General features: G+C 45.6%; 4 protein-coding genes across 7 annotated transcripts in view; 3 read left to right on the top strand and 1 right to left on the bottom strand.

Moving 5' to 3' along the window:
* The window catches only part of LOC115392500 (serine/threonine-protein kinase WNK1-like), a 30,647-nt gene extending 25,705 nt beyond the window's left edge, over positions 1 to 4,942 (top strand). For all 3 annotated transcript variants that reach the window (XM_030097148.1, XM_030097149.1, XM_030097147.1), the window contains 6 exons: positions 38 to 338; positions 830 to 1,007; positions 1,090 to 1,283; positions 1,415 to 1,573; positions 1,656 to 1,885; positions 2,017 to 4,942. In XM_030097148.1, the coding sequence (XP_029953008.1) occupies positions 38 to 338; positions 830 to 1,007; positions 1,090 to 1,283; positions 1,415 to 1,573; positions 1,656 to 1,885; positions 2,017 to 2,430 (1,476 nt within the window). In that variant the 3' untranslated portion in view covers positions 2,431 to 4,942. The remainder of the gene's footprint in view (positions 1 to 37; positions 339 to 829; positions 1,008 to 1,089; positions 1,284 to 1,414; positions 1,574 to 1,655; positions 1,886 to 2,016) is intronic.
* Positions 4,943 to 5,035: 93 nt separating this feature from the next.
* On the bottom strand, positions 5,036 to 8,210 carry rad52 (RAD52 homolog, DNA repair protein). 2 transcript variants are annotated; one of them, XM_030097181.1, is made up of 12 exons: positions 8,105 to 8,210; positions 7,774 to 7,837; positions 7,363 to 7,464; positions 6,977 to 7,070; positions 6,822 to 6,889; positions 6,545 to 6,663; positions 6,381 to 6,456; positions 6,045 to 6,277; positions 5,760 to 5,941; positions 5,619 to 5,669; positions 5,305 to 5,541; positions 5,036 to 5,216 (listed from the first exon to the last, which is right to left on the bottom strand). In XM_030097181.1, the coding sequence occupies exons 2-12, from the start codon at positions 7,819 to 7,821 to the stop codon at positions 5,155 to 5,157; spliced, it is 1,272 nt and encodes a 423-aa protein (XP_029953041.1). In that variant the 5' UTR covers positions 7,822 to 7,837; positions 8,105 to 8,210; the 3' UTR covers positions 5,036 to 5,154. The 2 variants fall into 2 exon arrangements, with proteins under 2 accessions (XP_029953041.1, XP_029953042.1); XM_030097182.1 differs by having other exon boundaries at positions 5,036 to 5,213.
* Positions 8,211 to 9,716: 1,506 nt separating this feature from the next.
* prr5a (proline rich 5a (renal)) lies at positions 9,717 to 18,627 on the top strand. Its single transcript, XM_030097178.1, has 11 exons — positions 9,717 to 9,956; positions 11,199 to 11,332; positions 13,299 to 13,424; positions 13,514 to 13,594; positions 14,479 to 14,527; positions 14,668 to 14,725; positions 14,807 to 14,898; positions 15,001 to 15,141; positions 16,183 to 16,318; positions 16,391 to 16,669; positions 16,807 to 18,627. Exons 2-11 carry the CDS (start codon positions 11,199 to 11,201, stop codon positions 17,094 to 17,096), a joined length of 1,386 nt encoding a protein of 461 aa, XP_029953038.1. The 5' UTR covers positions 9,717 to 9,956; the 3' UTR covers positions 17,097 to 18,627.
* A 760-nt stretch (positions 18,628 to 19,387) lies between these two features.
* tmem60 (transmembrane protein 60) lies at positions 19,388 to 21,629 on the top strand. The gene is made up of 2 exons (XM_030097194.1): positions 19,388 to 19,539; positions 19,710 to 21,629. The coding sequence occupies exon 2, from the start codon at positions 19,784 to 19,786 to the stop codon at positions 20,186 to 20,188; it is 405 nt and encodes a 134-aa protein (XP_029953054.1). The 5' UTR covers positions 19,388 to 19,539; positions 19,710 to 19,783; the 3' UTR covers positions 20,189 to 21,629.
* The last annotated feature ends 674 nt before the right edge of the window (positions 21,630 to 22,303 follow it).

The raw sequence follows: 22,303 nt of genomic DNA, 5'->3' as shown, positions 1-22,303 counted from the left end.
CCGAGCTCATTAAAATGAGACGTCCTGTTTTCCTCAGGTCTCTGTGGCCTCAGACAGCGCATCAAGCAGCGTTCCAGGTCCCTCCAGCATCGTTTCTTCCTCCTCCCTGACTTCGTCCTCGACTTCCTCCTCATCCTCAAGTCCAGAAAACACCCTCCATCGGTCGTCCGGCCTGCCGAAGCATCTGTGTGAAACTGACGCTGTGAACGGAACCTCTTCCCTCTCTGCCGGCCCGACCAGCCAGCCCACCACCATCGGGCGGTTCCAGGTGTCCGCGAGCAGCAACGCTTCGTCTGAACCCAACGCCGGCTCTAAAGTGGGACGATTCTCAGTAACAGGTTTGTTGCGTATCCACAACAAATGGAAAGAAAGCCGACTTGGACAGTTTAGTGTCAAAGACAAAGAGATTTTGCTCTGTTTATGAGGCACATTTCAAAATGAATAGTTGCTTAACACCACACACACTAAGAAGTAAATCCACTGCAGCTGTAATAATAACAGGATAATGCACTCCGAGGTGTCTTTATGGAAAGTCGGACTCAGTGGAAGTATTTTTACTTCAATCTCTTTCATTGATTTTTAATACATCCTATCACAATAGCTGCAGTGGGAATTATTAATGAGATCTTGGGGAGTTATCAGCTGCAGAGCATAAAATTTCATTATTTGAATCACTCGAGGGGATTTGGTCACTAAATACGCATGAATTATTAAAAACGGTCTTCCTCCGGTGAACAGCACGGTGGTTCCATTTCCTTTTCTTTTTTTTTTTTCTTTTTAATCTTTGAAGTTAACCGACCGTCTTGCGATCATGTTTAATTTTCCGCAGTCACCCCCGCTCCGGCCGCCAGCTCCAGTCCGTCTCACAGCGGCAGCATGCAGAACGGGCCCTCGTCGTCGACCTCCGACCCACATAACGCACACCCTCATTACAGCAGCGACAACGACGACGACTCGGGGACGGAGGACGAAGCCCTGCAGAAAGAAATCAGCCGTCTGAGGGAAAAGTATGTCACGTATTAATAGTTCCATTTCGCAGCGCCCCGTCCGTGTTGCTTCACAGCCGTTAATTCCTGTCCGCGTTCTCAGGCACATGATGGAGATTCAGGCCTTGCAGACCCGGCAGAAAGACGAGATCGAGGCCCTGTTCACAAAGATGGGGAAGCAGCCCCCTCCCTCTGTTTTCTCCCCGGCGGTGGCCATGGCCGGAGGCCGGCGGAGGCTGAAGAGCAAAAGCCACAAATCTGCACGGAGTAGCGGACAGCCAAGCCCGATACACTCAGGTACGAGCAGACAGCCCGGCCATTTTGAGTTGACTTTAGCAATATAGTTCTTATTTCCTTATCAAAACCGCATCCTTTGCTTTGTTAAACTGTACGCTTTCATTTAATTTGTAATCTGTTTGAATCTCCAGCAACCAGCCAGAATTCAGAGTCCCCTCCAAAGCAAAGTTCTCTCTCTGCAACGGAAGCCTCAGAAACTACAAGAGAGGCGTCTCAAGGAGGCAGCAGGTCGTCTGCGCAGCAGCTCGTCTCCTCTCCATCCATGCCTAGCCTCAGTAGCTATGGCACAGGTCTGTACAAGCTCATCCATCCACACTCATCTGCTGAAACACATCTGCTATATTTCTCACCCTTCATCCTCTGCTTTCTCAGGATTAGGCGGGAGCAGCTCCACAAACGGTTCGGCCTACTGCCAGAACCATTCCGGCTCCCTGACCCAGGCCGCCGGACCTTCTCCCCCCGCGTCTCACTCCCAGAAGGGCAAGGGCACCTTCACGGACGACCTGCACCAACTGGTGGACAACTGGGCCAGAGACGCCATCAATCTCTCCCAGTGCAAGAGAGGTCCGAAAACTGGAGCGCAGGGAATTCTGGGACACGACGTAAGGACACACTGCTGTTGTAAAGGAAATGGAACTTGGGATTCGAGTATCTGACATCTGTTGTGTAAAATATGTACTTTCATCTTGTATTGCTTATTCAAGATTTGTTTCTTTCCTCCTTGTTTCTGCAGATTATTCCTCCAGCCAACATGGGTCGTAAATTTTCTGCTCCAGGTTACCTCTGTCCGACGCTCCCGACGCCCTCCAGCAACACATCCACCACCAACACCCACCTCCCCAGCCAGGCCAATCCCTCGGCCCCTCTCGGCCCCCGGAAAGGCTCCCTGGGCCCCGTCGCCCCGGGGTTCGGATACGCCTCGGCACCGTACAGCGCCCCCCAGTGGGCAGGACCCACAAGTACATGCCAAGTTGGAATGCTGAACCCGACGCAGCCGCTGACGCAGTACCAGCCGCCCACCACGTCCTCAGTGCCCCCGCACCAAGGCTACCACATGGGAACTGCACCAGCGCCCCAGAAGTTTGTGAACCCGGGAGCGTCGAACCCGAGGCCCACCGAGTCCACCCCGAGCTCTGGCTCAGGCTGACCCGCGGGGCGGCGCCAGGGTGGAGAGGTCAGACAGTTGACGGAAACCCCAGCCTCTCCCGCCGGCCAGCCGGCTCGGCATCGCGCTCCTTATTTCAACATTTATTCTACGTTCTTTGGGTCATGAAGTTGATCTGTGTGGTTCAAGTCGTCCGAGGTAGAGTGCAATACACATCCGCGGCACAACGTCTCCCACTTTAACCTGCCATTAGCTGTAACGCGCCGTGACGAGTCGGCCGGCTGTGTCTGGTCACGCAGAAACCCAGAGGCACAACCAGCAGCAGCCAAAGATGTCTTTCGAGAGCAGATGTTGCAATATCGTCATTCCTTTGAGCAGAAGGCGTGGAGGGATCGTGGCTCATGTCCTTACTGATCTGGTCTGCGAAGTAGAGCTGGGACTGAAGTCTTTAACCCGGTCGAGAGTTCTGGGAGGGGAGGTTAAGTCGTTTGAGCGAGCGAGGGGAGGACGAGTGTACAGGAAGTGGGACAGGAGAAGGGAGCTGTAGTGTGAGCAGAAGAAAGACTTGGTAAGTTAGGTAGCATACTGAATAGGGTTGCAGGAAGATTTCATCCCAGTGTCTATGGAAATGCAATAATGACAAAATAGCTTGGAAAAAAAAAAAGAAGAAAAAACTATCCCCGTAAACTGTGGCCTTAATCTCCAAACATGAAAACATTGGCTTTGTACATAGAGATGTCTTCGTTGAGTTATGATTCCATGTTCTCCATATTTATGTCTGTGATTGGAGTTGTCTCTCATGCAGATTTCTTCTTATCCTGAATTATTCTTTCAGTCTTGACACGTAAGCCAGTGGATCTGCCACTCAAAGAAACATTTACCTGGTGTTGACCACCAATCAGAGTAAAGAACTGAAGAGCTGATGCTGCTGTAGATTACAATCTGAGTAGAGGGTGTTTGCAGGGTGTTTTTTTTTTTTTTTTGTTATTTTTCCCAAATTGACATGTGAAACCACACAGGAGCAGGCGGAATTATCTTTTCATATTCAAAAACGAGACAGCTTTGTCGAGGTATTATCGGAGGGTTTCGGACCGAGGGAAGTATGAACACTTCTCCAAGTTGTTTACACAAATAAAACCGATTGGAAGCGAGAGGTCACACAACATACTTCTGCCCATTACATTGATCCGTGACCTCTCAAATCACAAGTGTCTGGGGTTATCTCTCTGTGGTCTGTTTTTGTATGCGTATATTTAATAAAACGATGTTCTTTATGGACCTGTATTCAGCCATCAGATTTTGATGTTGTTTCACTGTAATTAATATTAAAGGTTGTTAAACAACATGTAGTTAAAGGAATATAAAAAGTGCAATTGCAGGGTGGTTGTTATTGGTATCCCTCTCACCGCGCAGGAGCCATCCTGCAGTTTATTAAGCTCGTCTATCTATAACTGCCCTGCCCTGTTTTTTTTTTTGTTTTTTTTTTAATTTTCTTGTACATATGTTAATGTGAGGTGAATGCTTTCACAAACCGCTCAGTCACTCAGAGTCCGCTTGTGGTGACCCCCACCCCCCCCCCCCCCCACTCTCTAATGCACATGCACTCTATCCCGCAAAACCACCAGGAACACTTTAGTGCCTTGCATCCACACTAATGACAAGTTCCAGATTCATTTCATTTCGTCCCGTCGCTGCGACCGTCCTCCAGGGAACGCGCAGGCAGGACTGATAGCACACCGAGCGTCAGTGGAAACCAGGCTTGTTTTTCCTCCCTCCAGTTGTGCGTGTTGTGAAATCGGCTGTGCGCTTCGGCATGGCTCACGTGACCCTTGTTTTTTTTTTTTTTTTGTGGATTTATCATTAAACCGGTTCACGGAAGACGCTCGTCGGCGCGGCGGCTGAGCCGTGCAAAGGTTCCCAGAAGCCGTCGCGCTGACGCAGGTCCTCTCTCTCCACCTCGCAGTGCCATGCCGCCGTGACTCTTTCACCTGCTTGTAGATCGAATGAATAGTTTTAACTTCTCTAGAGAAAAAAATAAGTTACTGCAATGCAGAATATGCAATGTTTTATAGGGACTGAGGGGTATTGGAAACACTTGCATGCTGTTGAGGGTTGTTACCGATTTCAATGTTTTTGATATGGGAATATTAGAGATTTTCTTTTTTTTTTATTTGCCTTTCTGACAATATCACAAGTGTCCAATGCCATTCATCAATATAACAGGCACAACTTCAATATCACGACCATCCTAGGTTCTGCATGCCGGCTTCACTGGTGTTTAATCTTACAAAATGCTGACCAACGCACCACTGGCCACTGTACAGCACATCATCGCCGCCAGCAGGCTTCAGCTCCGTGTGCTTCTACTGTGCTACTATCGGTTGGTTTCACAGGCCGCTCTATATACAGTACTGTCCGAGGCTGCTGATCGACGGCCACACGCTTTATTTTCTGATCCCTCCTTACTGACTCCCAGTGATTCAGTGTCTGTTTTGTGTCCGTTTTTCACATTGTACAAAATGTAAAAACAAATAAAAAGATATCAATTAAAGTATTTGTTGGGTCTGTGTGTGTGTTTCTAGAAACCTGATGGGATTTCTTGGAGATTGTCTAATCAAGAGATGCAATCATTCAGTTATGGCTTTATTTTTTTGGAACAAAATCATAAAACACAATCCCAATGTGCATAAATTGCAAAAATTGCAAAATGAACCTGAATTCACACTGAAATAAATAAAAACCAGAGTAAAATCCTGCGTCTGGCAGTCAGGTGTCCAGTCTGCGTTTCTTCATGTGCTGTCCCCGCCGGTACGGACTCATCGCTGCTCCTGCAGGTGGGAGAAGCAGAGATGTTTCAGTCTGTCAAGAAGGCTCGTCCTGCAGAGGGGGGTGGGGTCGCTCGGCGGCTCCGCCCACCTGGTCGGCCCTGACAGTGGTTGTAGTGCTGAGGTCTGTACTGAGCCGGCTCGTGTCTCCTGCCGGAGGACGGGGCCTCTGGAGGTCTGCCGGGGCCCCTCTGAGGGGTCTTACTGCGGGTCTGCATCTGGTGGCTCCCGGGCGTGCTGGGCCGGGACCCTCCGAGCGCGGCGCCACCTGCAGGGACGTCTATGTCCTCCAGCCCGTCCAGAGTGAAATCCCACAGCTCAGGGTCGTCTGCAGGGGTGAAGGGCAGGATTCTTCATCACACCGAATCAGCCAGGAGAGTGTGTGTGTGTGCTGGTAAACGGTACCTGCTTGATAATTGCTGGGATTCCTGTTCTCACTAGACGCCGAGTGAAGACCTGAGGAGACGACAGCTCCACACACTGAATATCCGACTGTTCTGTGAGAGCTTTAAATACAATGATATCTCTGAAATGTGGAGCTTTTACCTCTGATGTTCTCTGCTCCGATAGCGACCTCCTCCTCCTCGGACTTAGAAGGCTCTAGTTTCTGCTGCAGCTTCTTGGCCTCCATCTCCCTCCTGAACTTTTGCTGAAGCTGCTGTTGCCGTAGTTTCCTCAGCCGTTTGGGGTCAGTATGCATTTCAGACTCAACAGTGTCGAGAGTAGATCTAAGAGGGAAAAAAATGGTAGTTAGTGGTTAGTAACAGCTTGAGGACCTGGGAGTCAATCTTACTGGGTACATAGAATATCAAGGTTTGAGCCAGGCTTTACCCGGAGCTGGTGTTTTCACTCTTCCACTCAGCAGTGGGGTCAGCAGCGCTGGGAGTGTGAACCTCTGAGCTGTTGGGGTCCTGTTTGAGGACTCGGCGCTCCAGCGGCATCCTGGCCGGAGCCGTCGTAGCCGCAACTCGCTCCTCTTGAACCAGACTGCAGAGGCGGGCTTTCTCCACAGACGGCTCGCCCTCACAGCGCTTGGTCCGGGCTGGGTCGAGTGGAGGAGGAGGCTTTTTGCAGAAACAGAAACAAGATTAGGATTGTCACATGAATATGATTTAAAAAAAAAAAAAAAAAAAAAAAAAAAAACTGAAATTTATGGCTCTTTCTGACCTGTTTTGGGATCTTGTTTATAGCCTGCAGATATTCCTTATCCAGAATACAGTTTCCAAGAGCATTGCCAAAACATCTACAGAAACACACATTTCAACATCCAATGCAGCTTCTTTTCTGGTTGGAGCAGAATTAATAGAGCAGAAATAAGTGAAAAGCAGTACTTGAGTGCTCTCTTCATGCCATCAGTGACAGATTCTTTTCTGGCTTTTTCCAGTGACAGAGCTTTAGACTTCAGTCCCTCACTGACTCCGTAGCCCACGTCTTCATGGAACGACCCGTCCTTTAGAAAGATTCACAACAGAAGATTTGTGCACCTTAAAAATCAACACATTTCACCGCAATTTAGGTTTCCATTCAAGCTGACGCTAAAACTACTGGACTGAGAGGAAGAGAGAACGAATACATATGAAAAATTATGACATTATTTGTCAATCCAACCTTCAGCTGCACTTTGACAAATGCACTGACTCCCACATAAAACCTCCCGTTGATGAGGTCCACAAAGTCTGGAAACACAAACACGGGAGTCATCAGTCTGAACGTGTGACATTATAGACGCACACACTGATGCTGCAGGGCGAAGATAGTCGTACCGACATTCTGCTGGGAAATGGAGTGAGACCATCCGTTGTATCCAAACATCTCGTTGGCCAGGCCGATGACCCGATGCCCCTCAACATAACACACCTGTTCAAGTCAGACAGACAGCCACAGCCGAGTTAGAGCTCAGTGGTCCCGTGAAGCGGTGTGGTTTAAAATTCAATAAATGTGTGCGTTAACTTATGATGCTGCAGCAGTGTTTTTAAACCTGTGCATTGGAAACTTATAGGCTACAAATGCAGATGCTGCTATTAATGTTTCTGGAAGGATGATGAAGATGAAGACAAACAAGCTCAGATGTGGTGTGAGGGTGCAGGGTGGCTTTGAAATTAGCATCAGAGCTGGAGAAAAAAAAAAAAACAAAAAAACAAAGACTTGCCTTTTGTCCTCCACCAGCGACCCTGGTACTGATGAACTCTGGTCCCAGCCTCTGCCGCAGAGCGTTGTGTACTGCCTGGTACTCCTCTGCTGTGTAGGTGCACTGTCAACATGTCTCAATTTCAGCCAAAAAAGACACTTTTATATTCAGATTTCTCTGTCTGAATCATTTGGATTGCAAGGATGAGTGAAGAATAGTGTGAAGGGACACATTAGGGACGAGATTTTATACTATTTTTGCTTCACCCATGTCTGACATTTCAGAGATCTACTGGTCTACTTCACTATATTTGTGATTTTTGGGGAAAGCTTTCGGCTCAGTGGCTGATAACACATGATACAGAATGGATTTGGTTGTTATGAGTGTATTTCAGGGAGAAGGATATATTTGTGGGACTGTACTGGTCCATACCTGTCCAAAGCTCCTGGATGCAGAGCTGCTCCTCTCTTCACTGGACATGGCTGCATAAAGGTCACTGACATGAACAGCAAAAGAAAAGAGGCTATTAATACTCTGAACGAATCATTTGTTGTTGTTTTCAATAACTTGTCACAAGAAAAAAAACCCGTTTAAGCCTCCGGTAACTCCTTCATTTAATTCTAAATCAAACCCAGACGTGAGTCATGGCTGGTGATGGAGGTGTACCAGCAGGACGAACCGGCTGCGGACAGCTGGCTAACGCTACACCAACCCAGCATGAACGTCGTCTTTAAGAAAGCCAAACAATGGGGAAAACACTCACCCGCTTACAGTGTGTCGTAATTATGTTCGCGTTTGTTAAAAACGCGAATATATACAACATTTATGTAATAATAACTGAAACTACCATCTGAAGTTCCCGCTTGTACTACCGGAAGGAGGAGCTTATGCTGCATTCACGGTTATCGGGAAATAAGCTTTCCAGTTAACGAGTTGGAAAGAACACGGTAGTTGACTGGGAGAATTTTAGAATAATTAGGTATGGTATTTATGATTACACTAATTCACTCCAGTAATGCTTTTTATATTGATTGTGGATTCATGTAAAACACAAAAAAACCATTAACATTGTCACATACATTTAGATAGTAGAAATTCCGAGGCAAACCTGAAGTAAAGAAAACGACTACACTAAAAAACCTAAAATACATATTTTCCCACCCTGTAAATGTATAAAGATGTCAGCTTCCCATTTGATGAGATAGTACAATATATGTATTTTACAATCCTGAAGTCTCCTTTTATTATTATTATTATTATTATTATTATTATTATTATTATTATTATTAGTATTATTATTATTATTATTATTATTATTATTATTATTATTATTATTATTATTATTATTATTATTATTATTATTATTATTTAATCATCGTGCTACTCTATATTACAACCCTTCAAGTGACATCTTATTTTCTAATTTTTACTCTTTGCATTGCCATCCAGCAGGGTGATTTCTACCACTATATGCCATATGGCTGACACCCCTGACAATCATTTTCTGTCGAAATGAATGTCATATTTCTCAGTTCTTTTTCATGCTGAATGTTGTGTGATTAGCTTTGTTGTCATCACCACTGACAATTGACATTGCCCAGTCTGAATCTGGGGTGGAATGAACTCTCTGAGCTTAACACTGTGTTAAAGTGGGACTCTTTGATCCAGTAAGAGCCTTTTACTGCATGAACAGATTAACTGTCACAACATGCGTGCCATGAGTTGCTATTCATTTGTGCACCAGGAAAAAATAAATAAATAAATAAAAACACGCAGATTTTGGTGCAAAGGACATTTCCTGCACGGTTGAGTATTTTCAAATAAACAGTTGAATTCAATTCTCTCCAGAGGTAAAGTTTCCAATGGCACTTGTTTATTTACATCAGTATGAATTGGGGATTATCTGGAGAAAAAAAAACGTGCACGGCATGCACTGACAGATGGTAAGACACCCAGTGTGTTAAACTGCATAGATTGGGGTCAGATGTGGACACTGTTTACTACCTCCTCTGCGCACACACACACACACACACACACACACACACACACACACACACACACACACACACACACACACACACACACACACACACACACACACACACACACACACCTGTATTGCACTGCAGCTCTGCACTGTGAGGCCTGTTAATCTGCATGTTCGTTTACTACAATAATACAGTCAAATTGCGCGTGCATGACCAAGACTCCTATATGTCATTTATTCATGAATCCGAATGATCGCCCCCCAACCTTTTTTTTTTTTGCACACAATGCGCGGCCACGTGATGCTCGTGGCCGCCTCGGTTCGTTTTTTTTTTTTTTTTTTTTTTTTTTTTTGCATCTCGTCAAAACAAAGCGGGGGCGCGCCCGGGAGCGAGCAGAGCGGAGCGGAGCAGAGCGGAGCGGCGGTTCATGCCTCATGAATGAGTCCAGTGCCCCGTTTCTTCTTCTTCTCCTCCTCCGCAGCGCAGGTCGGAGCCTCCGGCCGGCCGCCTGCGTCCTGATGGCCGTGCGGGAGCGCTCCGCGGCGGGGCGGCAGTAGAGGAGCCCGGACGGTCAGCACTCCGTGACAGATTCATCCCGGCAGGAGCGACGCGACAGGATCAGGAACGGTGAGGCAGGCAGGCTGCGGTGGGCGGGCGGGCAGAGGCGCATGACACACGGTAACTTTGTGGCCATTATTGTTACAGTTTCCCATCAATAGGTGGACTTAATGGTGCGTCTGTGAAAATCGGCGCGTGTTCGTGAGGCAGGGTGTTTGTTTTTTTTCCCCCCACTACGATTCCTCCCCTCGTCCACACAGGTAGAAATAAATAGAGAACCTCCACGTACGCACGGCTGACTGTACATTCCTCCCTGTAGGATAAAGCGTGGACTGCTGGTGGCCCGTCTGGCCCTCTGAATGGCTCTCTATTGTCGAGTAAACAGACGCGGGGGAAGCTGGGGGCTTCCACCTGGAGAGCAGGAAAATAACCAGAGGCTGGCTATAAAATTAAAAGTGCCATCGATCCGGCTGTGTGGTGTCGCCCCGCAGAAGAAGACAAGGAGGAGGGGTGAACAAAAGCAGAAATGCCCAGACTGGCGTGGCATGGCATTTTTGTGCAGACGGAGTTATTATGGTGTGCGTCTGAGGTGTGATCTCCTGGCACTGCGAGCCAGTAAACCCTACAAAACACACGACCCGCCCGCTTTTTCATCAGTTGCGTGCAGGGTGGCAGTGGAGGAGGTTTGTGTTGAGTCTTTTGTCTGAAGAGTGACAAGCCAGACTGTTGTTCTCCCCTCTGACCAGGGGATGGTGCTTCACTGTACAGTGTGTTTCTACGGGGAGACACCCAAATTCACTGTAACTGTAACTAACCGCTTATGCAGGAATAACACACACGCGCGCACACACACACACACACACACACACTCACACACAGTCACCGACGCATGTACAAACATGCATTTCTGCTTTTCCCCCTGATGTAATGTTTGGGGAACTGATTGCAAAACTGCCCTCCGTAATGTTGAAATATCAGTCAGAAAGGAGAAACTGAAAGTACTGGGCTCATATGAAAAGGTCTGAGATGTGTGGCTTGAATTTCTCTCCTTCAGACTTGTTGTGTCTGTTTGTTTGAAAGGTAGAATGTTTTTTTCCTCCCCTCCTTCCGTCGCCTCAGATTAAAGGGTGGAGGAGGATCATGAATGTGTCAGCAGCAGACGTTTCTCATCGATGTCTCACACAGCTCCCTGATCCACTTTTAATCACTCTCCTCCAGGCTCTGTTTGTCTTCCCTCACATCTCCACCTTTTACTCAAACCTTAATCTCCTCATCTTGTGCCCCCCCTCTCTCTCCCTCTCCTCCTTTCAGATGCTGGACGGACTCAGGAGGAGGCACGCCTCCCGGCCCTCTCCCCGACCCCTGTCTCTCAACTTCAGCACCTTCTCCGCCCCCCCTCCCAGCCCGGACATGGACAGCAGCAGCAGCGAGCACCCGATCAGGAGGTGAGATCCACTTCCTGGGATTAGCATTTCACAACTTAAACAGCGTCCTGGAAAAGACCCTGAAATATTCATTAGCATTCACAGAAGAGAAAAAGAAAAATCAGACCATGTCTGGTCCCAGAAGATTTCATTAACCGGCTGAGCTCATGCTGGCCGCTGATGAGGATCTCCTGGTGGGAAGTTTGATTGACTCATTTCCTTATGTGTGTGTACATCTCATCAGTTTGTGTTTTTTGCTTTCCATGTTTTCTCTGTTTGTTTGCGCGCACGTGGGTGTGAAAGGGGGTCTGTTGTTTACTTGCTGTGCTGTTCGTGTTGAGTTTCAACTCATCATTTAATATCCAGAGAGCCTTACAAGTCTCCCCAAAATTACGAAAACAACAACAACAAATTCAGTATTTCTCATTTTTATCTGTCGCGTTACAAAACATGCGCTCCTGAAATAAATCATAACTCAAGAAAATCTATTTTAAAGGTCCATGAAGACAGCTAGGAAAAAATGACAGATTTCAGCTGAATTAGAAAATTAAAGGTTAGTACCACGCTGGAGAAGAGATACAGCCGCTGTGCTCAGAAGGAAACAAACATGTCTCATTATTGCAATATAGGATAAATCATAAATAAGAGCTCATATTTGTTAGAAAATGTACAATTGACATGGAGGTATGGTGCTTCAGACTCATCGCTTTTTAAAGGTTTCTTCAGTATCAAAGTACATCAGCGATGTCAAAAACGGCAGACTCTCGTTGGACTTGAACAAAGGTTAATCTTGATGTGAGCAGCTTTAACCACTGCGCCGCTGTGGCGGTGGGGGTTTGACCATTCTCCATCCAAGTAAAGTCTCGATCGTTGTTCAAAATGTAAACAAATATGGACCGATACATATCTAAAAACTCGGTTCATGTCTCAGCCTGAAGTCTGGCTCGCTGTTTCCATGGCAACCATGTACTTTATGTTTTATGCAAAAGTTTACATCTGTTCACACAAGGGAAGGCTTTTTTTTTTCAGATTTTTCAAAATATAAATCATCATCAAAATCAATATTTTAGCTTGTCACAATGATTGATGAGAACCTCTTGTTTCTTATAAATACTTGATCTCATCTCAGATTTTACTGTCGGAGTGACAGATTTGTTCCACCTATAGACGGAGCGACGTGGGCTGTTTGACTCTGACTGCAGTCTGTAATCAGAGCAGGACTGAGTGTTCAGTCTCGCTGCAAAATAAATAAATAAAAACAAAATAATCGACAAATTTTACCATCAAAATGCCGCACTGGCGAACTTGTTGTGTCACACATTCATCGTCCATTTTTTTTTTCTTCGCACAGCGGTCATGGCCAGCTGTGGCAGAGCAGGAAAACCTTCCTCATTGTTCTGGGCCGCGTCTCTGCTTCCTATCAGTGTTTCTGTTGTTGTTAATAAGCTGGACGACTTCCTCCTCCACCTCCTCCACCGTACAGTCCCAGGCTCAACAAAGTCCTGCTTACCGTGCAGTTCCTCCGGCATCTGCGCGCCGCATAAATATTTGTTTGCATCAATGGCGGGATTGTACAGACAGAGGCGGAGAGGGAGGAGGAATGTGCCCCCCTGTCAGTGCGTGGACGATTGTTTTCGGCTCTTCTGAGACCTCGAGGCGGTGCAGTGACACTGAAGCCCACCTCTCGGCCCGGCTCCACCCATCCTGCTCTTAATGTGCCAGCCCCGTCTCACCATGCATCATTCTGTCCTACTTCTCTCCTCTTCTGTCACCAGCCGCTCTTTGTATTGTCATTGTGCCTTTTTTTTTTTTCTTTTCTTTTTCTTCCTCCTCTGCATGCTCACGTTCCCCTCTCCCCTCCAGCGATCTGCTCCCGTTTCCTCTCCGTACAGGCCGGCCCGTTTGCCTGCGCCTGACCTTCTTTCGCCGCCGTCCGTTTCTTTAGTGCGCATCTTTTTTTCTCCCTTCCATATATATACCTCATGAGGACTCTGCACCGGCTGAAGCTGATGAGCTCTCCGAGCCTCAGCGAGCTGGGAAAGAGCGAGAAGGGTTCGCCGGAGGACAGAGGGGAGAAGCAGAAGAGGGCCGGAGCCAACGCCACCTGGAACAGGTACATCAGACACAGCCCAGCAGCAAAAGATGCAGCTTTTCTGGAACGTCGCGTTGACCGGCTTGTGTGTCGTTTCCGTTGTGCTTCAGCATCCACAACGCTGTCATAGCGGTCTTCCAGAAGAAGGGCCTGGCCGATAACGAGCTGTACGTCCTGAATGAAGGTGTACGGTGAGTTCAAACAGCTGCGCTCGCACAAACACTCTGCGGAGAAAAAAAACATCCTTATTTTAGCCCGTTGATGTCATTTTGAGTTAGAATCAGAATAATTACTGTCTGTCCTGTGTGCTGACTGCATGTTTCCTTGTGAATGGGTTTGTTTGTGTGCAGAGTGTACTGTATGTAGGCCTGGGGAGTCATGTGGTCATGCCAGATATCTCATTATCTTCCTAAACCAGGCCCATTACTCCTATCTGCCTCTGTCGGAGCTCGCTAAACACATCTTTCATGGACAAATAACAACAGGGAGTATGACAGATTTCCTCAATGACACAAAAAAAAAGGTCTGGAAGTAATTCAGAAAAGTGAGGCTTTCAAGTTGATTCACCTAAATCTGGATTCTACTCTGCTAAATCAAAATTATTATTTATTTTTTAGTTCTTTAACAGAACAAAGAACTAAAGCATCACTGCTAGTTGTATTTTCAAACCAAGTTTGGCAAAAAATAAGGACCATCTTCCATATTGATGGCTCCCTGTTATAAGCATAAAACCGGCGCCAGCCTGGTGTCATTAGAAAGAGTCTGAAATGTTGAAGAGGTGAGTTTTGAGTCTGGATTTGAAGCAGAAGAGAGTCCATGATGTGACTGTGTTGGGGGAGTGAGTCAAACAGCTTTCAGCTCCTCCACCCCTAAACTCGGGGCGAGGTTGCGGGTGGGTGTGATGTGGAGGACTGAGATCTGGACAATCTGAAGTTTCTGGAGAGATTTTAGTGAGAAAGACCAAGGAGTAGAGAATGACAGTGATCAATAAGGGAGGGGATCAGGCTGGACATAGCTGTTGAATGTTTCAAATTCTTTTTTCATTTAAATAAATGTCACATATTTGTTTTCTCAGACATCTGTTAAAGACCGAGCTGGGTTCCTTTTTCACCGAATATCTTCAGGTGAGTCATATTTGACTCTTTTCAATATTCATTTGAATATATGAAACTCTCTGCAGTGTCAGGCAGGATATTTACTGCAGATCAGCTCCACGCAGAGAGAGGGGACTCTGATTTTCATATTTATTGGCTTCTTTTCACAGAACCAGCTGCTGACAAAAGGGATGGTCATCCTCCGGGATAAAATCAGATTCTATGAAGGTACGACTGAAATAATGTGTTCTTGAAGTTTTCTTCCAGTGAATAAAGTTTGAATATTTTTTTTCTGTGTGGCGCATGCAGGTCAGAAGTTACTCGACTCTCTGGCGGAAACCTGGGACTTCTTTTTCTGCGACGTCCTCTCCATGCTGCAGGCCATCTTCCACCCGGTTCAGGTTGGTAAACATCACAAGAGGCTCTGTGTGTTTGGTTTGCCGTCCCCCAGAGGTCGACGACCTCAACTGCTGTCGCTTCCCGTGACCCCTCTGTGCGCGCAGGGCAAGGAGCCGTCTGTCCGACAGCTGGCTCTGCTGCACTTCAGGAACACCATCGTCCTGAGCGTGAAGCTGGAGGACGCCCTGTCTCGCCCACGGGCCCGCGTGCCTCCCTCCGTCACACAGATGCTGCTCATTCTGCAGGTTCGCCCACCGACGGCAGACTCCGCCGCTCTGCTCGGTCGCTGTTTGGTTAATGCTGCCGTTCCTAATCGTGTTTTTTTGATATTTGCACATGATAGTTTGAGTCTGCCCCCAAACACGTAAAGATAAGCACCTGCTGTTGTGTACACTGGGTCCGGTTTACTGTTGAGTTTCTGTTGCTGTTGCTCAATCACCTGGCAGCTTGTTGTGTTCTCTGAGGTGGAACTGTTTTCTGATTCCAGTTCGTGATAATATGGAGTTAAAGTGAAATTACTTTTATATTTGGGTTAATTAAAAGTAAAATAATCTCTTTTATATAATGTACTGCAATTTGAACTTCAGCTTCCATCATTTCTATGAAAAGTCAGTCAGTATTAACTGAGTGTCTCTAATAGGTTGAGAACAGTGTGTCAGTATAAATGACTGAAATTTTAACATCCTAATAGAAATATATTATCGGTCATATTATTGCCAAAAAAATGGAATCTCCTGATGTGGGAAACCTTTTGAAGAAGGTCAAACCAATTTACTGGGTTTAATTGCCAGGTTGCCTGCATCTGTTCACTATTTTAAGTTTATTTAATGCCTATTTAATTATTCCCTTTTAACTGGTGGCCACATTTCTAATTCAGATTCACAGCTGCTGTGGATATTTTATTGATGTGTTTCTGTTTATTGTTGGTCCATGAATCCATATTCTACACCTGCTTTAGGTTGAGGTTGTGGTTGAATCACAGCTGTACGGCAAACACAGACACACACACACACACACACACACACACACACACACACACACACACACACATTACTGCTATATGGTGATTTTACCCAAAGTCATGCAATTTTTACAAACCGAGGCCGAAATTAAGGAGCTCCTCTCATTCATGCATTTATAAAATATTTGACTTGAATTATTTATTCTGATTATCAAACCTGTCGGTTATTTCTGACTGGAGTGGAGCTGTGGGGAGGAAGAAAAAAGAGCTTGATATCAATGTGTGTGTTGGTGCGTGTGTGGCTCACGTCTCCTCCTGTCTTCAGGGGGTGCACGAGTCACGGGGGGTGAACGAGGACTACCTGAGGCTGGAGTCTCTGGTTCAGAAGGTGGTCTCGCCTTACCTTGGAACCCATGGGCTTTACTCTGGAGATGACGACGAGGCCCACTGCTGCGTTCTCGGTGAGGCGGAGCTAAAGTAACGCCGTCCGTGTCAGAAGAGTAAGTCAACTCACCGGACTGTTCCTCTTCCAGAGAAGCGTCTGCCGTGGGGCTGGCCCAAGTCTGGGGAGCCGCAGTCTAAAAACCCCGTGGTACGGTCAAAAAGCTACAACATCCCTCTGCTGCTGACCCCGGTGGCCGAGTACGACCCCGACGCCAGCTCGGTTGGCAGCGGAGGCATCCGGCGCCACTCCGCCTGCGAGATCATCACATGCCTGGAGGAGCAGGGACTGGCTTATGCTGACCTGGCCTCAGGACCCGAACTGTCTGCCTCCTCCTCCAACCGGCTCTGCGTGGGCTCGCAGTTCAACGGTATGCCATGTGGACCAACTTCTACATGACTTTACGTTAGCTGCTGTTGTTTATTGTGATTTTTAATACTCACTCATGAATAGATTTTATTTTAAATTAAAAAAAGTATATCATTGCCTCCTTATTTTCTCCTCCAGGTATTGTCCAGGGAGGAGCAGGAGCTCTGGACCTGCCTCTCTCGTCTCCTTCCATCCTTCCCCTTCATTCCTCAGGAGCGCTCCACGGCACCGAGGCCACGACTACAGTGACTGATCTCAGCAAGGGGACGTCGTCCACGCCGCCCAGCGAGTCATCCAGCCCCGAAACCATCATTGGACAAGTGCTAGAGTCGGCCGACTCGGACTCAGACGGGATCTTTATTGATTTCCCGTCCCTCTCCTCGGAGGCGATGGGGCTTAGCCGTGAGAGCAGGCAGAGCACTGTGTAAACTTTAGAGACGCACCTGCCGTGTGTCCAGTAATGCTTTAGGTGAAAACAGGAACAACACTTATAATTACATTTCATTACATGGGTACCATCATCTTCTTCTTCTTCTTTTTTTGTTGTTGTTTTTACTATGGTACTGTGAGTTTCCATAGCAAAGTGCTTTCACTAGTGAGTGAAACTTTTTTTATTCTTACTGTAAAAATGTGGGAGAGAACCACGACTGGTAATGCCATCAAAAGTCTGCAGCTGTGTTAAACGTACCACACACATCTGATCGTATCTTACTTTTTTCATTATGTTCGGCAAATCTGATGAAAAGATTTAAATCCATGTTGAATTCTCCTGAGAAACAAGCATCGCCTCCAAAGCCTCTAATATATATTATTTCTGACTCTGAGCTTCATTATATCCAAAGAATAATAAATATTGTGGTCCACTGAGACTTAAAGATACATAAACGTGTATCATTCCACTGTTGGAAACACCGGGTTCTAAGTACAGATACATCCAAGGACTTTGTTGCTTGTCAATTAACAGTATTGATTACTTAAACAGTGCAAAGCAATTTCAGAAAATGATTATTTCATTACAATATATCCATGAACCAATTCTGAGGAAATTTATCTTTGGCAGGAATGAATGTGTTAAAGGCTGAGAGACTCAGACAAGTCCAGACAGACACACTGCTGGCTTTGCCCTTTTGATGTGATTTAGAGCCAGTACAATAACTTACAAAGTAAAGAATATAGTCAGTAACAAGCCACTCAGGAGCATGCGTCAACTGCGGTTTGAAAATTATATTGGAAATGTTTGACACAACAAACCAAATTCTTGGAAATGGTCAACATTCACATGAAAAAAGAAATGTCAGAATGTTTGGTATGCATTGTGTTCTTAGGCTTCATTTGTTCTGTATCCGTATGATTCTACTTTCTGCCTCCGGTCTGCCGTGAGCTGCTTGGGAATTGTGAGGTCTCTCACTCATCGAATCTTAATGCAAAACTTTTCCTTGTGGCAAAACATCAGTGTGACAGCATCTGCTTCTCCGCATTAACTCTGGACTTTGAGGAATATGACAATGTTTATTGTTTACATTTGACAAAGACATGAGAATTTCGACTGAATGTTGTCTCACACACTGTATTTTTGCACCACCACTATCTTGTAAATTTAAGCGCATCGTTGTTTTTTTTAGGACAGCTAGATAGTGTAAAGTGAGTATTTACCTTGAAATGAATTTAAATTTTAATAAGGGCTTTTTAAATGAATCTTTTTCAATGATGTTTTACCTCAAGCGTTTTGTACTTTACTTTTTTGACAATCTATGATGTCTATGGAGTTGTACTTTGTATTAATTTGTTATACTAGCCCAATAAAAAAATAAATGCATTTGAGTAAAATTTAAAAAGACATTCATTTATCTAATTTACATAACTATGTTTTTTGTTTTTTAATGTTGCACAGTAGTCTGCACTCTTGCCTCACAGTGAGAATTTTATGGCTACAAATCCCACCCAGGCCTTTCTATTTGGAGTTTGCATGTTCTTCCTGTGCACATGAGGATTTCCTCCAGGTAAACATGAATGTGAGGTTCAATTAATGACCCTATATAGAAATGTGAGTGTGAGTGGTTTTCTGTCTCTGTGTTTGCCCTGGGACGGACCTGTCCAGAGTGTATCCTGCCCTATCCTAAAGTTAGCTGGGATTGGCTCTGGCACCTTACGACTCTAAACAGGATGAAGCAAGATTGAAGATGGATGGATTTTTTACTTGCGTGACTAGCCCACTTTTAATTTCAGAATGTATTTACTATAATCAGTTGTCTTCAGAGCACTTTGTGACTCCTATTGTCATCAACATATCTAGTTAGTGATCTATGTGATGATAGATATGGAACTGGATTACCCCTTCACATAACATTACTATAATTCTTGTTGTTTTTCTCACTCAAGTGTCCAACAATTTGATTTTATTAGAACTTTGAATAAATAATAAAAAAGAAAAAAATGTGATTAAAAATAATAAAGTTTCTGACAAGATTTTATTTATATATATGTGTATATATATATATATACACACACACATACATACATACATAAAATGTATATATGTATGTATATGGTTGATATATATATATATATATATATATATATATATATATATATATATATATATATATATATATATATATATATATATATATATATATCAACCATATGTCGCTTTTTTAAGTAATTTAATGCTTTTGTTTTGATAGGCTGGATCACCGGATATCCTGTTACGTCGCAGTGACGGAAGCTAACAGCTAACGGCTAACTCCTGTTCTGTCTCGGTTCTGTTCAAGCGGCTCTGCCTTTCTGACCTTATTTCTGCGGCGCTGACTCTTGTGTTCGCTTGACCCGGCCGTCGGACTGCGGCTGCTGAGCGGCCCGCTGGCGGACCCGGTGAGTCGTGTCGGTTGTGTTGTTGTCTGTGATGTTAGCAGCTGCTTCTCCTCTCTCTCCCGGAGGGGAGCGCGGCCCGTTGTGTTTGTTTTTCTCACAGCTACGTGAGGTTTTTTTTTTTTTGTTTGTTTGTTTTCAGTCCCGTGTGATTTGTTTCGGTGTGTTTTTAGGTCACTCCGTCACCTTGGCCGTGGTCCTTCCTCTCCTCCTCCTCTTCGGGTCACACTGGCCCCCTCCTCCCTAGATGAAGATGTCCCTGGCCCAGCGGGTGCTCCTCTCCTGGATCTTCGCCCTGATCTTCCTCATCATGCTGGTCCTCAAGCTGGACTCCAAGATCACCTGGAACTGGTTCCTCATCTTCCTCCCCGTCTGGACCTTTGACACCATCCTCATCCTCATGCTGATCGTGAAGATGGCGGGCCGCTGCAAGCCGGACTTTGACCCTCGGGATGGGGAGCAGAGCCTGAAGAGGAGGCTGTGGTACCTGGCGGCCCTGCTGCTGAAGCTGGCCTTCTGTCTGACTCTGTGCTCCCGCCTGGAGAGGCTCACCGACATGTGGCTCAGTGTGGTGTGTGTCCCCCTGTGGGCGCTGCTGGGGGGCGCGCTGGTGGAGCTGGGACACAGTGTTTTCCACTACAGGAGGGACTGAACCGGCAGGGCTCCTTCAGCATCTTCAGCAGAGGATGCATGACAGAAAGACAGCGCTTACTGCTATTATAAGATGTACCTTTTCTTAGTTCCACATCAAGACTTTGGTGGGAGCAGATGTGACTGAGGCTTCACCTGTTTTACAGGTCAGGATTTAACAGCAGCACTGTGAGAAGAGACGATGAGGCAGCGCAAAACCTTCTAACTTACAACAGTCAACACTATTTGCTGTCATCACAATATTTCCAGCCCTGGCTCAGTTTTTTGTGTGTCTGCCTTTTGACCGGGTGGTACAGGAAGAATGTTTCTGACTGGGACCGTCTGGTTGAGACAGCCTCACTGCGCATGTTTTCTCCCACAGTCCACAGACACATCTCTGAGCTCAGGTGCCTGTAGGTGTGATTGTTACCTCCACGTTTCCCCTGTGATTTAGTCGCATCCTGTCTGTGGTGCACCCTGCCTTTCACCCAGTGTCCGCTGGGAAGATCCTAAGATGAGTAATGAGAGTACAGATGAGGAGGTATTTGGCTTGTCTTCCCTCAACTGCAGAGTTCCAGATTGATCCTGCTGGATGAGACGACGTACAAAATGAGCACTGGCTCCTTCAGATGATGCTTTTCATTTTTCTGCTGCAGCTTTCAGATTTATTTTAAATCAGTGAAGCGCTAAACTTTGATTTGCAAAGGAAAATTGTTCTTTTAGGCTGCTCTGGTATGGTGGCTTTTACCAAAACATTCATTGCTTTTCTATAGTTTCATGCTAAGAAACAATTTTAAGTAATGTATGTCCACAATAAAGAGTATTTAGCTAATGAATGAAAAGCACCCAGCGATGATAGTTGAGAATACTGACTTGTTCTTTCAAAAGCCTCCAGATGCGAGGAACTGGATGCAAGGAATGGTTATTTTTATAGTTGTTGTTGTTGAACCAACATCAGTCCTGAGATGAGGCCCATCCTGCCTCTCACCTGCGGTCGGACAGCTTTACACTGGATAGAGCGGGTACAGGAAGCAGATGGATGAATGAAAACATATTTCAGGTGGACAGTTGGTTTTTTTTCCCCCCACTCCTCGAATGACAAATCAGAGCCCACTGAAGCGTCTGTGATGGAGCTCACTGTGTTGCTCTTCACTAGTTTCCCAGAGTTGATCTCTTATTTGTCTCTATTTACACATGAATGTAAATTCAAAGCTTAAACTTTGCACTTTAAAACTGTAGCTGACGTCCGTGTGAATGCAAAAGAGCACCAAATGGAACACCAAAACTGTTAATAACCGGTGTGAGGCGGTATCGTGTCAGGTGTTTGAGCTTGAAGTTGTCATCACTGTCAAACTCACCTTCATCACGTCATTGTTCCAGACACTTTAGTCCAAAGAGACGTCGCCTGACTGTATTCAGATGTACTGCCTCACTGCAGGGGGGCACACACTTATCAATAAAGCTCCTGGAATAAAAGTGTGAATGATGGGTGTTTTGTTCGGGAGTGAAAGTTGAATGGTGCTGCTTTGGTTCATCTGACTCAACAGAATTATTACAGCTGCCGAGAAGAATCGAGGCCCTCCTGATGTCTGCCTTGGTCAACCCTCAAGTCAGCCTGTGAAACGACTGTAATAAATAGAAGAGCCTTTAAAGGAAAAACAAAACTGCAGTGACCTTTGATCTTCAAAATCTTATTCGTCTCGACTGAACATTGATTTGAGTTGTTGGGGAGTGAAAAACACTTGGATGACAAATGTAAACGAAGCCTGTTTCTATTGGAAAGTTCCAAGGTCTCAAATTATACTTCTTTAGATGTCAAAATGAACAACCTGCACACAGCAATGAAGTGTGTTGGAATCACCAGAATCTCCATTAAAAGTAACTATTACTCAGAATTAATCTAGGGCTAGTTAAATAGCTACAAAAACAGCTTTATTTTTTAAAGTACACAAGCAATTCATCAACAATATTGACCCCAAATCTGTTGTTCTTATTTGAAGGGAGAAAAAAAAAAAGCTTCACATCTCGGCTGCAGAGCTTTCTGGAGCAAAGTCACGTACACACACCGACCGCTTTATCAAGTGTACCTGCTCAAATACTTCTGAATGCAAATAGTTCTCCTGACGAGTCATGGCAG

Source organism: Salarias fasciatus, chromosome 7 (genome assembly GCF_902148845.1).
Source record: "Salarias fasciatus chromosome 7, fSalaFa1.1, whole genome shotgun sequence".
NCBI lineage: Eukaryota > Metazoa > Chordata > Actinopteri > Blenniiformes > Blenniidae > Salarias > Salarias fasciatus.
This window is presented reverse-complemented; position numbering and strand designations above follow the sequence as displayed.